Below are 12,913 nucleotides of genomic sequence, written 5' to 3' on the forward strand. Positions count from 1 at the left end.
CAGCAACCGTAGCACCTTTCAGCGCGATCGCAGGCGACGGTCTCCGGGACTGTCTTCAGGTACTGTCTGTACACGGAGGGAGCAGCCAACGGGGTCTAGAGCGGACGGGACGGTCTTCAGCGCTGTGTGAAACGATTCCGGGATTGGACGCAGCGCTTCGGAAAAGTGATGTTTGCGCTGAGGGCTGGGCGTGGAACAGTCCTATGCCCTGGGATGGAAAGACGGCTCTGGTGTGAAAACACACACAGACACACACACACATATACCAGGGATGGTTCGAGTCGAAGTGAGGGATTGGCAAGTTTACCTGCGGCGCTCACCTCGGTTCCAGGAGAGGGATATAGATGTGTGGGGAGGGGGTGGCTTTAAATGGGAGGGAGGGGGTATATGTATGTGTCAGCCCTGCCCTCGGCGTGTGTGTGTGTATGTGTGTTTATGTACCAGGGCAGGGGCACTGAATTAGTGGTCAGGAGCGCGGTTACAGGGAGGGTGCGGTCTCGGCGGAGGCAATCTCAGCCAGTTACACTTCGGCGCCGCACTGTTCAAAGAGGCTCCAGGTCTTTGCTGCTCGGTCCGATTTCTTGCCAGGATCTGCCGGCTCAGCGGCTCCGGCACCGTCCGCAGCTGCCCCGTCGCCTTCTGAAGCACCTTCTTTTGACTTTCCTGCCTCGGACGCTTTCCCGTCACTTTATCACCTGAGAAATTCTCTCCGCCTGCTTGCCGGGTCAACGCGGACTCTGGTTTCTCCCCTATCAGTGGATCGCACAGACTTCTAGGTGCCCCGTTCTCTCACTCACACACGCTCCCTCTCTCTCTTTCGTTGCCTGATCTGCCGTTCTCCGCGGTTCCTGACACACTCCCTCTATCCCTGACGTTCTCTCCCCTGCCGACTTTCTCCATCTCTCAATTCCCCGATCCTCCCTGCACCCTTCACTTTAGCACCTCATTGCCGCTCTTTCTATCCCGTTTCTCTCCCACTACCAATACATCTCCCCGCCGGCTTCCTCTTACCCCTTCCCTTTATCTCATATATTTACAATTATATTCTTAATTATTTCTCCTCCCTCGGTCTAGTTCTCTCTCACGGTCTTTGGCATCGCTTCGCAGCGGGATCACCCTTACACCCCCTCCCTCACGGGACTTCCCATGCACCGTCCGGAGAGAGGTCGGTGGCGGCCGGAGCAGTGAACGCTGGGTTGGGTCGGTGCGCTCCCAGGGACGCGGAGTGGAGAACCGGCGTGCGCCCTGGATGGGGGTCTTGGTTGCAACCGGGCGCCTAGGCTGATCGCCACTCTTGGAGAGGGTTAGGGGTGGGAGGGTGGGGAAAGGAGGGAGGGGTGTGTGTTTGTGTGGGTTGATAGCATATACCCCCTGCGTGAGGGGGTGTAGGCTGGAAAGGGTGAGGGTGAAGAAGTGTGCCGGGGGAGGCTTTCAGTACTGCCCTGACCCGCCAGTAGACTGGGGACTCTGGCGATGAGACCGTGGACGGTACTGCTGCTGTTGTCGGCTTGGGTTCCTCTCCTCTGCCCCGGCGCCCTGGGCTGCGGCCCGGGGAGAGGTTACGGCAGCCGGCGGAGACACAACCGAAAGCTGACGCCGCTCGCCTACAAACAGTTCATCCCCAACGTGGCCGAAAAAACCCTGGGAGCCAGCGGCAAGTCGGAGAGTAAGATAAACAGGAACGCGTCCCGCTTCAAGGACCTGATTCCGAACTACAACCCCGACATCATCTTCAAAGACGAGGAGAAATCCGGCGCGGACAGGCTCATGACACAGGTAGGAGACTAATGTGGGGGACATCTGATAGCGGTCACTCAGCCCAGCCTGCCCGTGTCAAACCCGGGCACTACCCAAAAAAAAATCCCCGCAGCCTCTCTCATCCAAATCCCTCTGTGAGAGTTACCTCCGCATTCACGTCGCGAATCGCAGCAAAAAACAAAAAAAATGTTCTTCTCTTCTCGCTACTGAATCCTTTGCCAGTCCCGTAAACATGCCTTAAAGTGTAAAATCAACAGAGTTTTGAGAGGGAGTCTTGGGCAGGTGCCCGGCACTGTGTCAAACCCTTGGCCAAGGCAGGTTGAACCTTTTCAAAAAAAATTCCCCAAGCCTCTGTATACAAGGTTCACCAACCTTGCAGTAGACCAGCAGAGAGAGAGAGAGAGAGAGAGAGAGAGAGAGAGAGAGAGAGAGAGAGAGAGAGAGAGAGAGAGAGAGAGAGAGAGAGAGAACGGTCCAACTGCTCCCTGTACCTCTCCACTACCCTTCACTTCCTCGTAACCCGCCTCTCAAACTATCTCTGATCCACTTGTTACTAAGTGCGGCTGCGAATTCCCCTCTTCCCCGGACAGCGAGCTTATTTTGCTTTAATAATAATAATAATAATAATAATAATTATTATTATTATTATTATTATTATTATTATTATTATTATTATTATTATTATTATTATTATTACCAAACGCATTAGAACGCTAATCAATTCCCGGGAGCAGTCTTGGGCGCCCCGTGTTTACCCAGTCCCTTGCAAACACTGAATGCCCTTTGCCCCGACAATCCTCTCTGAACCCTTCCTGATCAGTTAGAGAGTGAGTGAGAGAGAGAGGGAGGGAGGGAGAAAGAGAGAGAGTGAGTGAGTGTGTGTCTGAGTGAGAGAGAGAGAGAGAGAGGGAGGGAGGGAGAAAGAGAGAGAGCGGGAGAGAGAGGGAGAGAGTAAGTGTGTGTGTGTGTGTGTGTGTGTGAGAGAGAGAGAGAGAGAGAGAGAGAGAGAGAGAGAGAGAGAGAGAGAGAGAGAGAGAGAGAGAGAGAGAGAGAGAAGGTGGTGGCAGTGGGGGCTCTCCAACAACACTAGAGTTTCCATAGCTTTCAGGGGAAGAAAGAAATATCATTCATGTATGTATTAAACTCAAACAATTTCTTTTAGACCAACAAAATGATTCCAATTATCCAATATTTCCACTCCAGTGCAGTGTGTATTTTTTTAAAAGAAAATATGTTATTTATATCACAGGATATTTGTTTAAGCGAGCGTTAGGTTATTCCAAAACAAAAACGGCGCTGTCCTTTTTTTTATTTTCCCTGTAATGAAGCGGAAACGACGGGTCTGTGCGCTGTTTTTAAGGGCAGGGTCTATTTCCAGTTAGTGTGATAAACTGACAATAACCTTTGTAACACTGAACCTGAATCTGTTGTCAAGAGAGAATCGGCCGCGAGTTCAGGGTTAGTCGGTTAAAGTAGGATTTTGTCTATTAGGCAGCGGAGTCGGGGTGACAGTCCCCCTGCTTTGCCGCTCCTGCAGAAAGCGCCGGGAGAAAGATAGGGTTCACTATTTATTTAAATGTAATCAGAAATTAAGCCGAGCGTCAACTATGTGTGTTGCTGTTCCACGTGTGTGCGTGCGTGCGAATCGGATTGTGTAGATAATCTAACCGTAGATGTGTGTCTATAGGTGTGTTTATGTCTGAACGTGTTTGTGTAGGCAAGGGTTCGTGCATTGGTGTGGATGTGAACATACTTTCACGGATATGTTTAGTTAAGTGTGTTTATGTAAATTTCTCTGTTAGTGTTGTGTCTGATTGCAGGTGTGTGTGTGTGTATGTATGTATGTGTGCTTGAGTATGTGTTTGTGTGTATATTTTTCAATTTGTGTGCATGTGCGCATGTGCCTGAATGTGTGCCTCTGTTTGTCTATTTATGTGAGTGCGTCTGAGAGACTGTGTCTTTAATTTATATGTGTGTCTATGTATGTCCTTGAATGTGTGCATGCATGAACGTGTGATAGTCAATATAGTATCTATATGTTTGTGTGAATGTGTATCTGTGTGCATGTGGATATGCATATATGCCTATGAGCATATGCATATATGTATTTGTATGTGTCCATGTATATATATGTATGTATTAAGACCCTGAAAAACTATGGGGAGAAGACAGGAAAGTTGTGAGAGGAATAATAAACCAGCCATGATGGAATGGCAGAACAGACTTGATGGGCCAAATGGCCCAATCCCACTGTACTTCTACATCATATGGACGTATGGTCTTACATTTGTGTCTGCATCTGTGTGTCCCTGTGTACAGTAAGTGTGTCTGTTTGTTTCTTTATAAAGGTTTTGTGCACAGCCTGTGCCCAGAAAAAGATTGTCCTTCACGGAAAATCATTATTGGCTCAAATTTCACTTGAGAATATTGCTCAGTTAGTTCAAGATTATAGTTACACTTCTGAATACCAGCTCTATTATATACTACATACTGTAGAATGTACTATAGTGTTCTTTGTTATAAAGCTCTGCATCCTCCGGCTCACCCAAAGGCCACGCACAAGTGTTTTTCAAATCATTCCTGAGGTGTGAGTGTTGCTGTCAAGCTGATGCAATGTAGCAGCTCTGACAAGGTGGCCAGTTTGGGTACAGTGGAATCTGAAGGGTATTTAAAGATGGACAACTAAATGTTTGCCTATCACCAATGCCCCCATGCCACATACTCCACTGTATAAGAGTTTTTTTTTGTAACTGTGAAGGAAGAGGCATATGAATCTGTCTTATGGTAGAAATAAAATCAGGTTTAATATTACTAGCACATGTCATGAAATTTGTTGTTTTGTTGTAATAAAACTATAAATTGCAATAAGAATTATATTAAATTAACTAAGTAATACAAAAAGAGAGCAAAACAGTGAGGTAGAGTACTTAGGGTTTATAATGTATTCAGAAATCTAATGGTGGAAGGGAAGAAGTTGTTGAGTGTGTGTCTTCAGACTCCTGTACCTCCTCCTTGATGAAGAAGAGGACACGCCTTGGGCAATGGGAATTCTTAATGGATATCACTTTTTGAAAATTCCTCGCTAAGCACAAGAGATTCTGCAGGTGCTAGAAATCCAGAACAACGCACACAAGATACTGGAGGAACTCAACAGGCCAGGCAGCGTCTATGGAGAGGAATGAACAGTCAGTGTTTTGGGCCAAGGCTGATGCTGCCTGACCTGCTGAGTTCCTCCAGCATTTTGTGTCTTATTCTGAATTAGAAACAGGTTTATTATCACTGACATACAGCATATCGTGAAATTTGTTGTATGGTGGCAGCAGTACAGTGGGATACATAAAAAATGACTATAAGTTACAATAAATAAATAAGTGAAGATTTGACAGCCAGAGATATTTTCCCGAGGTGTAGGTTCCAGTATTTCCTTCCTGATGCAGCAGAGAGAGGAGAGCATGGTCTGGAAGGTTGGGGTCCTTGATGATGGATGCTGCTTTCTTGTGGCAGCACTCCTTGCAAATATCCTATAGGTGCAACTTAAGTCCCTCGCTAGAGGAGGAAGTTATAATTAGGAATATGTGTAAGTGCACAGTAGGTACCTAATAAAGTGGCCACTGAGTGAATGCCCGTGGTCTTCTGCTGCTGTAGCCCATCCACTTCAAGGTTCAATGTGTAGTGCTTTCAGAGATGCTCTTCTGTAACACATGGTTATTTGAGTTAGTCGCCCTCCTGTCAGTTCGTAGCAGTCTGGCCATTCTCCTCTGCCCTCTCTCATTAACAGGATGCGCAGATTCTGAGACAACTCCACAGTCAACATCAGGGAGACCACACCTCTTCCCCATTCTGATGTTTGGTCTGAAGAACAAATGAACCTCCTGACCAAGTCTGCATGCTTTTATGCATTGATTTGCTGCCACATGATTTGCTGATTTGGTATTAACAGTAAGGAGCAGGTGTACAGGTGTACCTAATAAAGTGGCCACTGAGTGACTAATTAATATCAGTAGTTGTAATGTTTGTCCTCACAGTGGGAGAAATACAGCCTTCCTCAAACACACGTACACCAAGAAAACCTGGTGGAGCACTAAAAGTTTCATCCTGACAATGACTCCAACTTGCTGCCTGTCAAATGGAGTAAAACAGCATGGAAACAGGCTCTTCAGGCCCAGTTATCCATGTCTACCAGACCAGTTCCCTTTCAAAGGGACAAGTAAACTTATTACCAAAATGAGGTTCTTTTTCTTGCGGCAGGATTGACATATAGGTATTTGAAACACTTGCCCATGTTTAGCCCACATCCCTCTAAGTAGGAATGTTTATCACACAGAGTGTTGTATGTGCATGGAACACCCTGCCAGGGGCCATGCTGGAGGCAGGTACGTTAGGGACATTTAAGAAACTCTTAGTCGGGCACATAGATGATTGAAAAATGAAGGGCTACGTGGCAGGGAGGGTTAGACTGATCTTAGAATATGGTCAGTACTGTGCTGTAGTGCTCTATGTTCAATAAATCTTTCCTATTCATTTACTTATCCTACTGATAGTTACCCATATACAGACATACAAGATTGTTTAATGCCATTTCCGGTACACGTGTAAAGGAGAATGAAATAATTGTCACTCCAGATCTGACGTAGCACAAAAATCACACAATAAAGTATAGGCGACAGTAATAATTAAAAACACAATAAATATAAATACATAATTTAACTTAAGTACATAGATTGATGGCTCTCCATAAAGTGACACTAGGCACAAGAGTGTCCATACATAAGGTGATTGACAGGAATTGTTAACGTAGAAATGGTGGGGGGTTGTGTGGAAGGATGGGTTAGTGGGTGGATGTTTTGATCAGCCTCACTGCTAATGGTTTGGTCAGTCTGATGGTCCTGGCATGGACACTACATAGCCTCCTCCCTGATGGGAGTGGGACAATCAGTCCATGAACAGGGTGGGTAAGATCCTTCATGGTTTTACTGGCCCTTTTCCAGCACCTGTCTGTATCTAGGTCCTTGCTGGTGGGCAGGCTGGTGTCAGTGATGCACTGGTCAGTTTTGACTACTCGTTGTAGAGCCTTCCTGTCCACTGCAGACCAGTTTACGTTCCATGCAGTGACACAGCATGTTACGATGCTCTCTACTGTACATCTATAGAATGAGTATAGATATGACATACTAATTAAGTAGCGAACTTGATCCCAACTCTGCAGGCTGTAGATCCATTCCTATTCAAGTGAATTGATGACATGTCTAGGCTGAGGGCCCATTACCCATGAACACAACCTGGTATTTCATCTTTGCACTACTGGTATTGATATTAGTTTATTATTGTTACATGTACCAAGATATAGTGTAAACCTTGTCCTGCATGCTATTTATACAGATCAAATCATTACACAGTGCATTGAGCTAGAATAAGATAAAACAATAATCTATAATAACTTATATGACTTGCCATAACATGATAAGTCAGAGGAGCAGAATTAAGTCATTTGGCTGATTGAGTCTGCCACAAAATAACGTGTGATACAAATGTGCATCAGAGAGAATAAACCTGATTCTGATTCACTGCCGTACGGAAGGAGCACTCCTTTGTTAGAGTGCTGTTTTTTTAGATAAAATGTTATAAACTAAACAGGCCCTTCAGACTAACTGGTGCATGCTGACCACGATTCCAGACTAAGCCGGTCCCATTTGCCTGTGTTTCACCTCTATCACTCTAAACAAATCCGATCTGTGAACCTGTCCATGTACCTTTTAAAGTCTGTTACTATACCTGCCTCAACTACTTCCTCCGGCATCTCATTGCATAAACTGGCCACTCTCTGGGTGAAAAAGTTGTTCCTCAGGATCCAGCTGCTCTCTTGTTCTCGATACTTATTACTTATTTATCGCTATTATTGTTTTCTTTTTGTATATGCACAGTTTGTCGTCTATTGCACATTGATTGTTCATCTTGTTGTGTGTGGTTTTCCTTTGGTTTTATTGTGCTACTTTGTATTTACTATGAATGCCCAGACACAAACAAATCTCAGTGTTGTATATGGTGACATATACATACTTTGATAATAAATTTACTTTGAACTTTGAAATATACCCCTCCCCTTAAACATACGTACTTTAGTTCTTGAACACTCCTCGGTAATCTTCCAAGCATAACGGAATCTTAACTGTAGCAAAGTTAGAACTTAAGACCATAAGACAGGAGCAGAATTAGGTCATTTGGCCTCAAAGTCTAATCTGCTATTTGATCATAATTGATTTATTACCCCTCTCAACCCCATTCTCCTGCCTTGCCTCCATACCTTTTTTCACCCTTACTAATTAAGAACCTATCAACCTCTGCTCTAGCTATACCCAATGATTTGGCCTCCATATCCACCTGTGGAAATTAATTCCACAAATTCATCATCCTCTGGCTAAAGATATTCCTCCTCATCATTGGTCTAAAGAAACGTCCTTGCATTCTGAGGCTGTGCCCTCTGATCTTAGACTCCACCACTAGAGTAAACATTCTTTCCATGTCCACTCTCTCTAGGCCTTTCAATATTCAATCTCTTTCAATGTGATCCCTCCACCGCTCATTCTTCTAAACTCCAACATGTACAGGTCCAGCTCCCCATACCTTAACCCTTTCATTCCTGGGATCATTCTCGTAAACCTCCTCTGGACCTTTTCCAATGCCGGTGCACCCTTTCCGATATAAGGAGCACTAAACTACTCACAATACACCAAGTATGGTCTGACCAATGTCTTATAATGCTTCAGCATTACATCCTTGCTTTTATATTCTTGAAATAAGTACTAAAATTGCATTTGGCTTCCTTACCACTGACTCAACTTGCAAGTTATCTTCGGTGAATACTGCACAAGGACTCCCAATCCCCTTTGCTCCTCTGATTCCTGAATTTGCCCGCTGGTTAGAAAATAGTCTGTGCCTTTATTCCTTCTACCAACATGCATGACCAGCTTCTTGGACTCCACAGTCTTCACAGGCGGTGATGATGACCTCCCGTCTGCTGACTCAATGTTTATCCTTGCTTGGCCTGCTGGTCATTTTTTCATTGTTATTTATCAGAGCTTGTGGTAAGTGGGTTGGGATCCATGCAGCCACAACAGTCTCCACTTCACTGGCTGACATGTAAAGGGTAAAGGGTGCTATAAACACGCACGTGTCACTTCCATCTTTGAACGTGCCAGCTAATTTATTTTTTGGATGTATCTACAGAACAGTGCCGGTAAAGGGTCAGTAACATCATGAAGGATCCTCCCTACCCTGCTCGTGAACTATTTGTCCCACTCCCTCCTGGGAGGAGGCTACATAGCATCCCCACCAGGATCACCAGACTCAGAAGCAGTTACTTTCCTCAAGCAATAAGGCTGATCAACACTGTCACCCCACTAACCAACCCCTCATCCCCAACCACCTCTACTTTATCATTTCCTCTCAGTCACTTTACGTACAGACACTCCTGTGCCTGGTGTCACTTTGTGGTCATAAATCAATCTAATGTCCTGACGAAGGGTCACGGCCTGAAACGTTGACTGCTCATTTCAATGGATGCTGCCTGACCTGCTGAGTTCCTCCAGCTTGTTTGTATGTGTTGATTTGACCACAGCATCTGCAGTGTACTTTGTGTTTATGTATATAAGCTATCTTATGTACTTATGTTTATTGTGTTTTTTTATTATTGTGTTCTTCATCTTATTGTGTTTTTTTGTGTTGCAGAGTAACAATTATTTTGTTCTCCTTTACACCTGTGTTCTGGAAATGACATTAAACAATCTTGAATCTTGAATGTTGAAAACCTCAAAGGCTCTGATGAAGTAACAAAGGGTGGAATTCAATATAAAAGGTGCTGTTGGAAATGCAGCAGTCAATTTCTCAACAGTTCAGACACAGACTGTGTTACTGTCTAATCATTCAATGCCCCATAAACTTCACAGATTTGACGAGGCAGCCCACAACTTATTGCTCAACGTAGTTAGGGATGGGCAATATATACTGGCCATGCAAAGATTCTGAAGTTAAAGAAAGCAGGTAGCCTTTATTTAACATAGGACATATATCAATGCAGCACAGTACAAGCCCTTCAGCCCACAATGTTTTGCCTTCCTTTTAATCAAAGACCAATCTAAACTTTCTCTCCCACATTTTTCTTTCATCCATGTGCCAATCTAAGAGTTTCCAAAATGTCTCTTATGTATCTGCCTCAACCACCACCTCTAGCAACACGTTCCACACACTCACCACTCTCTGTGTGGAAAACCCATCGCTAACATCCCCCCCATACTTTCCTACGATCACCTTAGGAAGGGTCTCAGCCCTAAATATCGACTGTTTATTTCTCTCCATAGATACTGTCTGACATGCTGAGTTCCTCTTCCATTTTGTGTTTGTTGTTCTGAATTTCCAGCAACTGCAGAATCTCTTGTGTTTGAAGTACGTGCTCTCCTATTAGCCATACCTGTCCTGGGAAAAAGTCTCTGGCTATCCACCCTATCTATTCCTCTTATCATCTTATACACCTCTATCCAGTCACCCCTCATCCTCCTTCGCTCCAAAGAGAAAATCACTAAACCTATCCTCATGAAACATACTCCTAAGACTTACAACATTTACATAAGAGCTCTGTCAATTATTCAAAAGGAATCCACTGGAGCAATTGTTGAATGAAATTTGACACCAGGGCAGCTCTGATGTGTGGCTCGTGAAGTCACTGTGGCCAGAAGTATGGTAGGACATTCTTGACATGGAGGTGGTTTGGGAGTTGGTCAGTTCCTTCCCATATTTCCACTGTGTGTGGCTTCTGTGTGCCCAGGCTGAGGAACATAGAACAAAGAACATAAAAACTAGAGCAGTACAGCACTGTACAGGCCCTTTTGTCCATGATGTTGTGCTGACCATTTAACATACTCCAAGATCAATCTAAGGCTTCCCCCTCTCTGCACCCACCACTCTCTGTGCAAAGAACCTACCTCCATCAACCCGTATTGGCCATCTGCGTGCTGGGAAAAAGTCTCTGGTTGTCCACTTGATCCATACCTCTTATCATCCCTTGCACCTCTGTCAAGTCACCTCTCACCCCTCTTAGAAACACACACAAAATGCTGGAGAAATTCAGCTTAAATTTAATATAAATTACTAAATAAATAGAACAATTAAGGAAATAATGAGGTAGTTGTTCAGACATCTGATGGCAAAGGGGAGGATGCTTATCCTAAATTATTGAGTGTGTGTCTGCAGGCTCCTGTGCCTGCTCTTTGATGGTAATAACGAAGACGGGGCATGCCCTGAGTGATGGGGGTCCTTAAAGATGGACGCCATTTTTTTACAGTATCACCTTTTGAAGATGTCCTCAATAATGGGGATGCCCCCAATGGAGCTGGATGTGTTTCCATCCCTTTGTGGCTTTTTCTGATCCTGTGCAGTGGCGCTTCCTTACCAGGCAGTGAATCAACCAGTTAGAATACTCTCCACTGTACATCTGTAGAAATATGGAAGAGTCTTTGCTGACATGCCATATCTCCTCATAAAGTATAGCCGCTGGCTTGCCTTCTTCGTGAGTGCATCAGAACAGGGTCTCTGAGATGTTGACAGCCAGGAACTTGAAGCTGCTCACCACTGACTCTACAATGAGGACTGGACTGTTCCCCTGACCTCCCTTAACTGAAGTCCACAATCAATTCTTTGGTCTTACTGCCGTTGAGTATGAGGTTGTTGCTATGACATCACTCAACCAGCTGATCTATCTCACTCATCTCTTCATTGCCATCAGAGATTCTGTCAACAATAGTTGTGTAAGCAGCCAATTTAAAGATGGCTTTTGTGCTTTGCCTAGCCACCACAGTCATGGGCGTAGAGAGAGTAGAGCAGAGGACTAAGCTCACATCTTTGAGATGTGCCTGTGTTGATGGTCAGTGAAGAGGAGATGTTAACACTGAGTGTGGTCTTTCAGTGAGGAAGTTGCAGAGTGAGGTAAAGAAGCCCAGGTACAGAGTTACTCTGCAAGAGAAATTACGTGAGAAAATGCTTGAGAATAAGCTATTTTAAAGGTAAACTGAATCAGTGGTAGAAGCAGTGAAAGTTAGAGGTTTATATGCAAATCACAGGCTAGTGGTTTATATTGAGTTGTTGGGAGACTGGTGAGGGAAAGGATGTGGAATTAAATACAGATGATTCAGTGCAGAGTAAATTTAAGCTAGGCAGTGAGTGCTGGCCTTCTGATAGAGTGAACTGGCATTGATATTGATTTATTATTGCCACATAAACCAAGAAACAGTGCAAAGATTATCTTGCATACTTGTCACACAGATCAATTCATTACACAGCGCATTGAGCTACAGTGAGGTAAACCAATAACAGAAGGTAGAATAGCAGCTACAGAGAAAGTACAGCGCAGGTTAACAATAAAGTGTGAGATTTTAACAAGGTAGGTAGTAAGGCTGAGAGCCCATCTCCCACTCTGGAGTTCTGATCACAGTGGGATAGACGCTATCCCTGAGCCTGCGGGTACGTGTTCCCAGGGTTTTGCGTCTTGATGGGGGAAGGGAGAAGAGAAGACAGAATTATGAGCTGGGTGTCATCCTTGGTTATGCTGGCAATGGAATAGGAACTGGAAACTGACAGGAGAGGATGGCGGAGCACGGAATTCAGTGAGGGGAGATGGGAACAGTGGAAGGTGGGGGACCAGTGGGAGGAGTGTCTGGGTGATTGATATTGATATTGGAATTGGAAGTGGTCTACTATTGTTACATGTACCATGATACAGTGAAAAGCTAGCCTTGCGTACCATTCATATGGATCAAATCATTACACAGTGCATTGAGGTTGTTCAGGGTAAAACAGAAACAATGCAGAATAAAGTGTAACAGCTATGGGGAAGTGCAGTGCAAGCAGGAAAAATGGTGCAAAAACATAACAAGATAGATTATGAGGTCAAATAACTCAAAACAGCATCCATCATTAAGGAACCACACCTCTCAGGACATACAGTCTTCTCAGTATTACCATCAGAGAGAAGCTACAGGGGCCTGGAGCCACACACTTGCAAAACAACAAATTTCACAGGTTATGTCAGTGATCCTGATTCTGAGTCCAGAACAAGTAACTATACTGTAGAGTAATACAGCATGGGATCAGGCCATTCTGCACCAAC

At 44.6% G+C, this 12,913-nt stretch overlaps 1 protein-coding gene across 1 annotated transcript in view; it reads left to right on the plus strand.

The window, feature by feature from the left end:
- Positions 1-368: 368 nt before the first annotated feature.
- LOC132392975 (indian hedgehog protein-like) overlaps positions 369-12,913 on the plus strand; it is a 66,330-nt gene continuing 53,785 nt past the window's right edge. The window contains exon 1 of the mRNA XM_059967618.1: positions 369-1,776. Within this exon, the coding sequence (XP_059823601.1) occupies positions 1,474-1,776 (303 nt within the window). The 5' untranslated portion in view covers positions 369-1,473. The remainder of the gene's footprint in view (positions 1,777-12,913) is intronic.

Source organism: Hypanus sabinus, chromosome 4 (assembly GCF_030144855.1).
Source record: "Hypanus sabinus isolate sHypSab1 chromosome 4, sHypSab1.hap1, whole genome shotgun sequence".
Classification (NCBI taxonomy): Eukaryota; Metazoa; Chordata; class Chondrichthyes; order Myliobatiformes; family Dasyatidae; genus Hypanus; species Hypanus sabinus.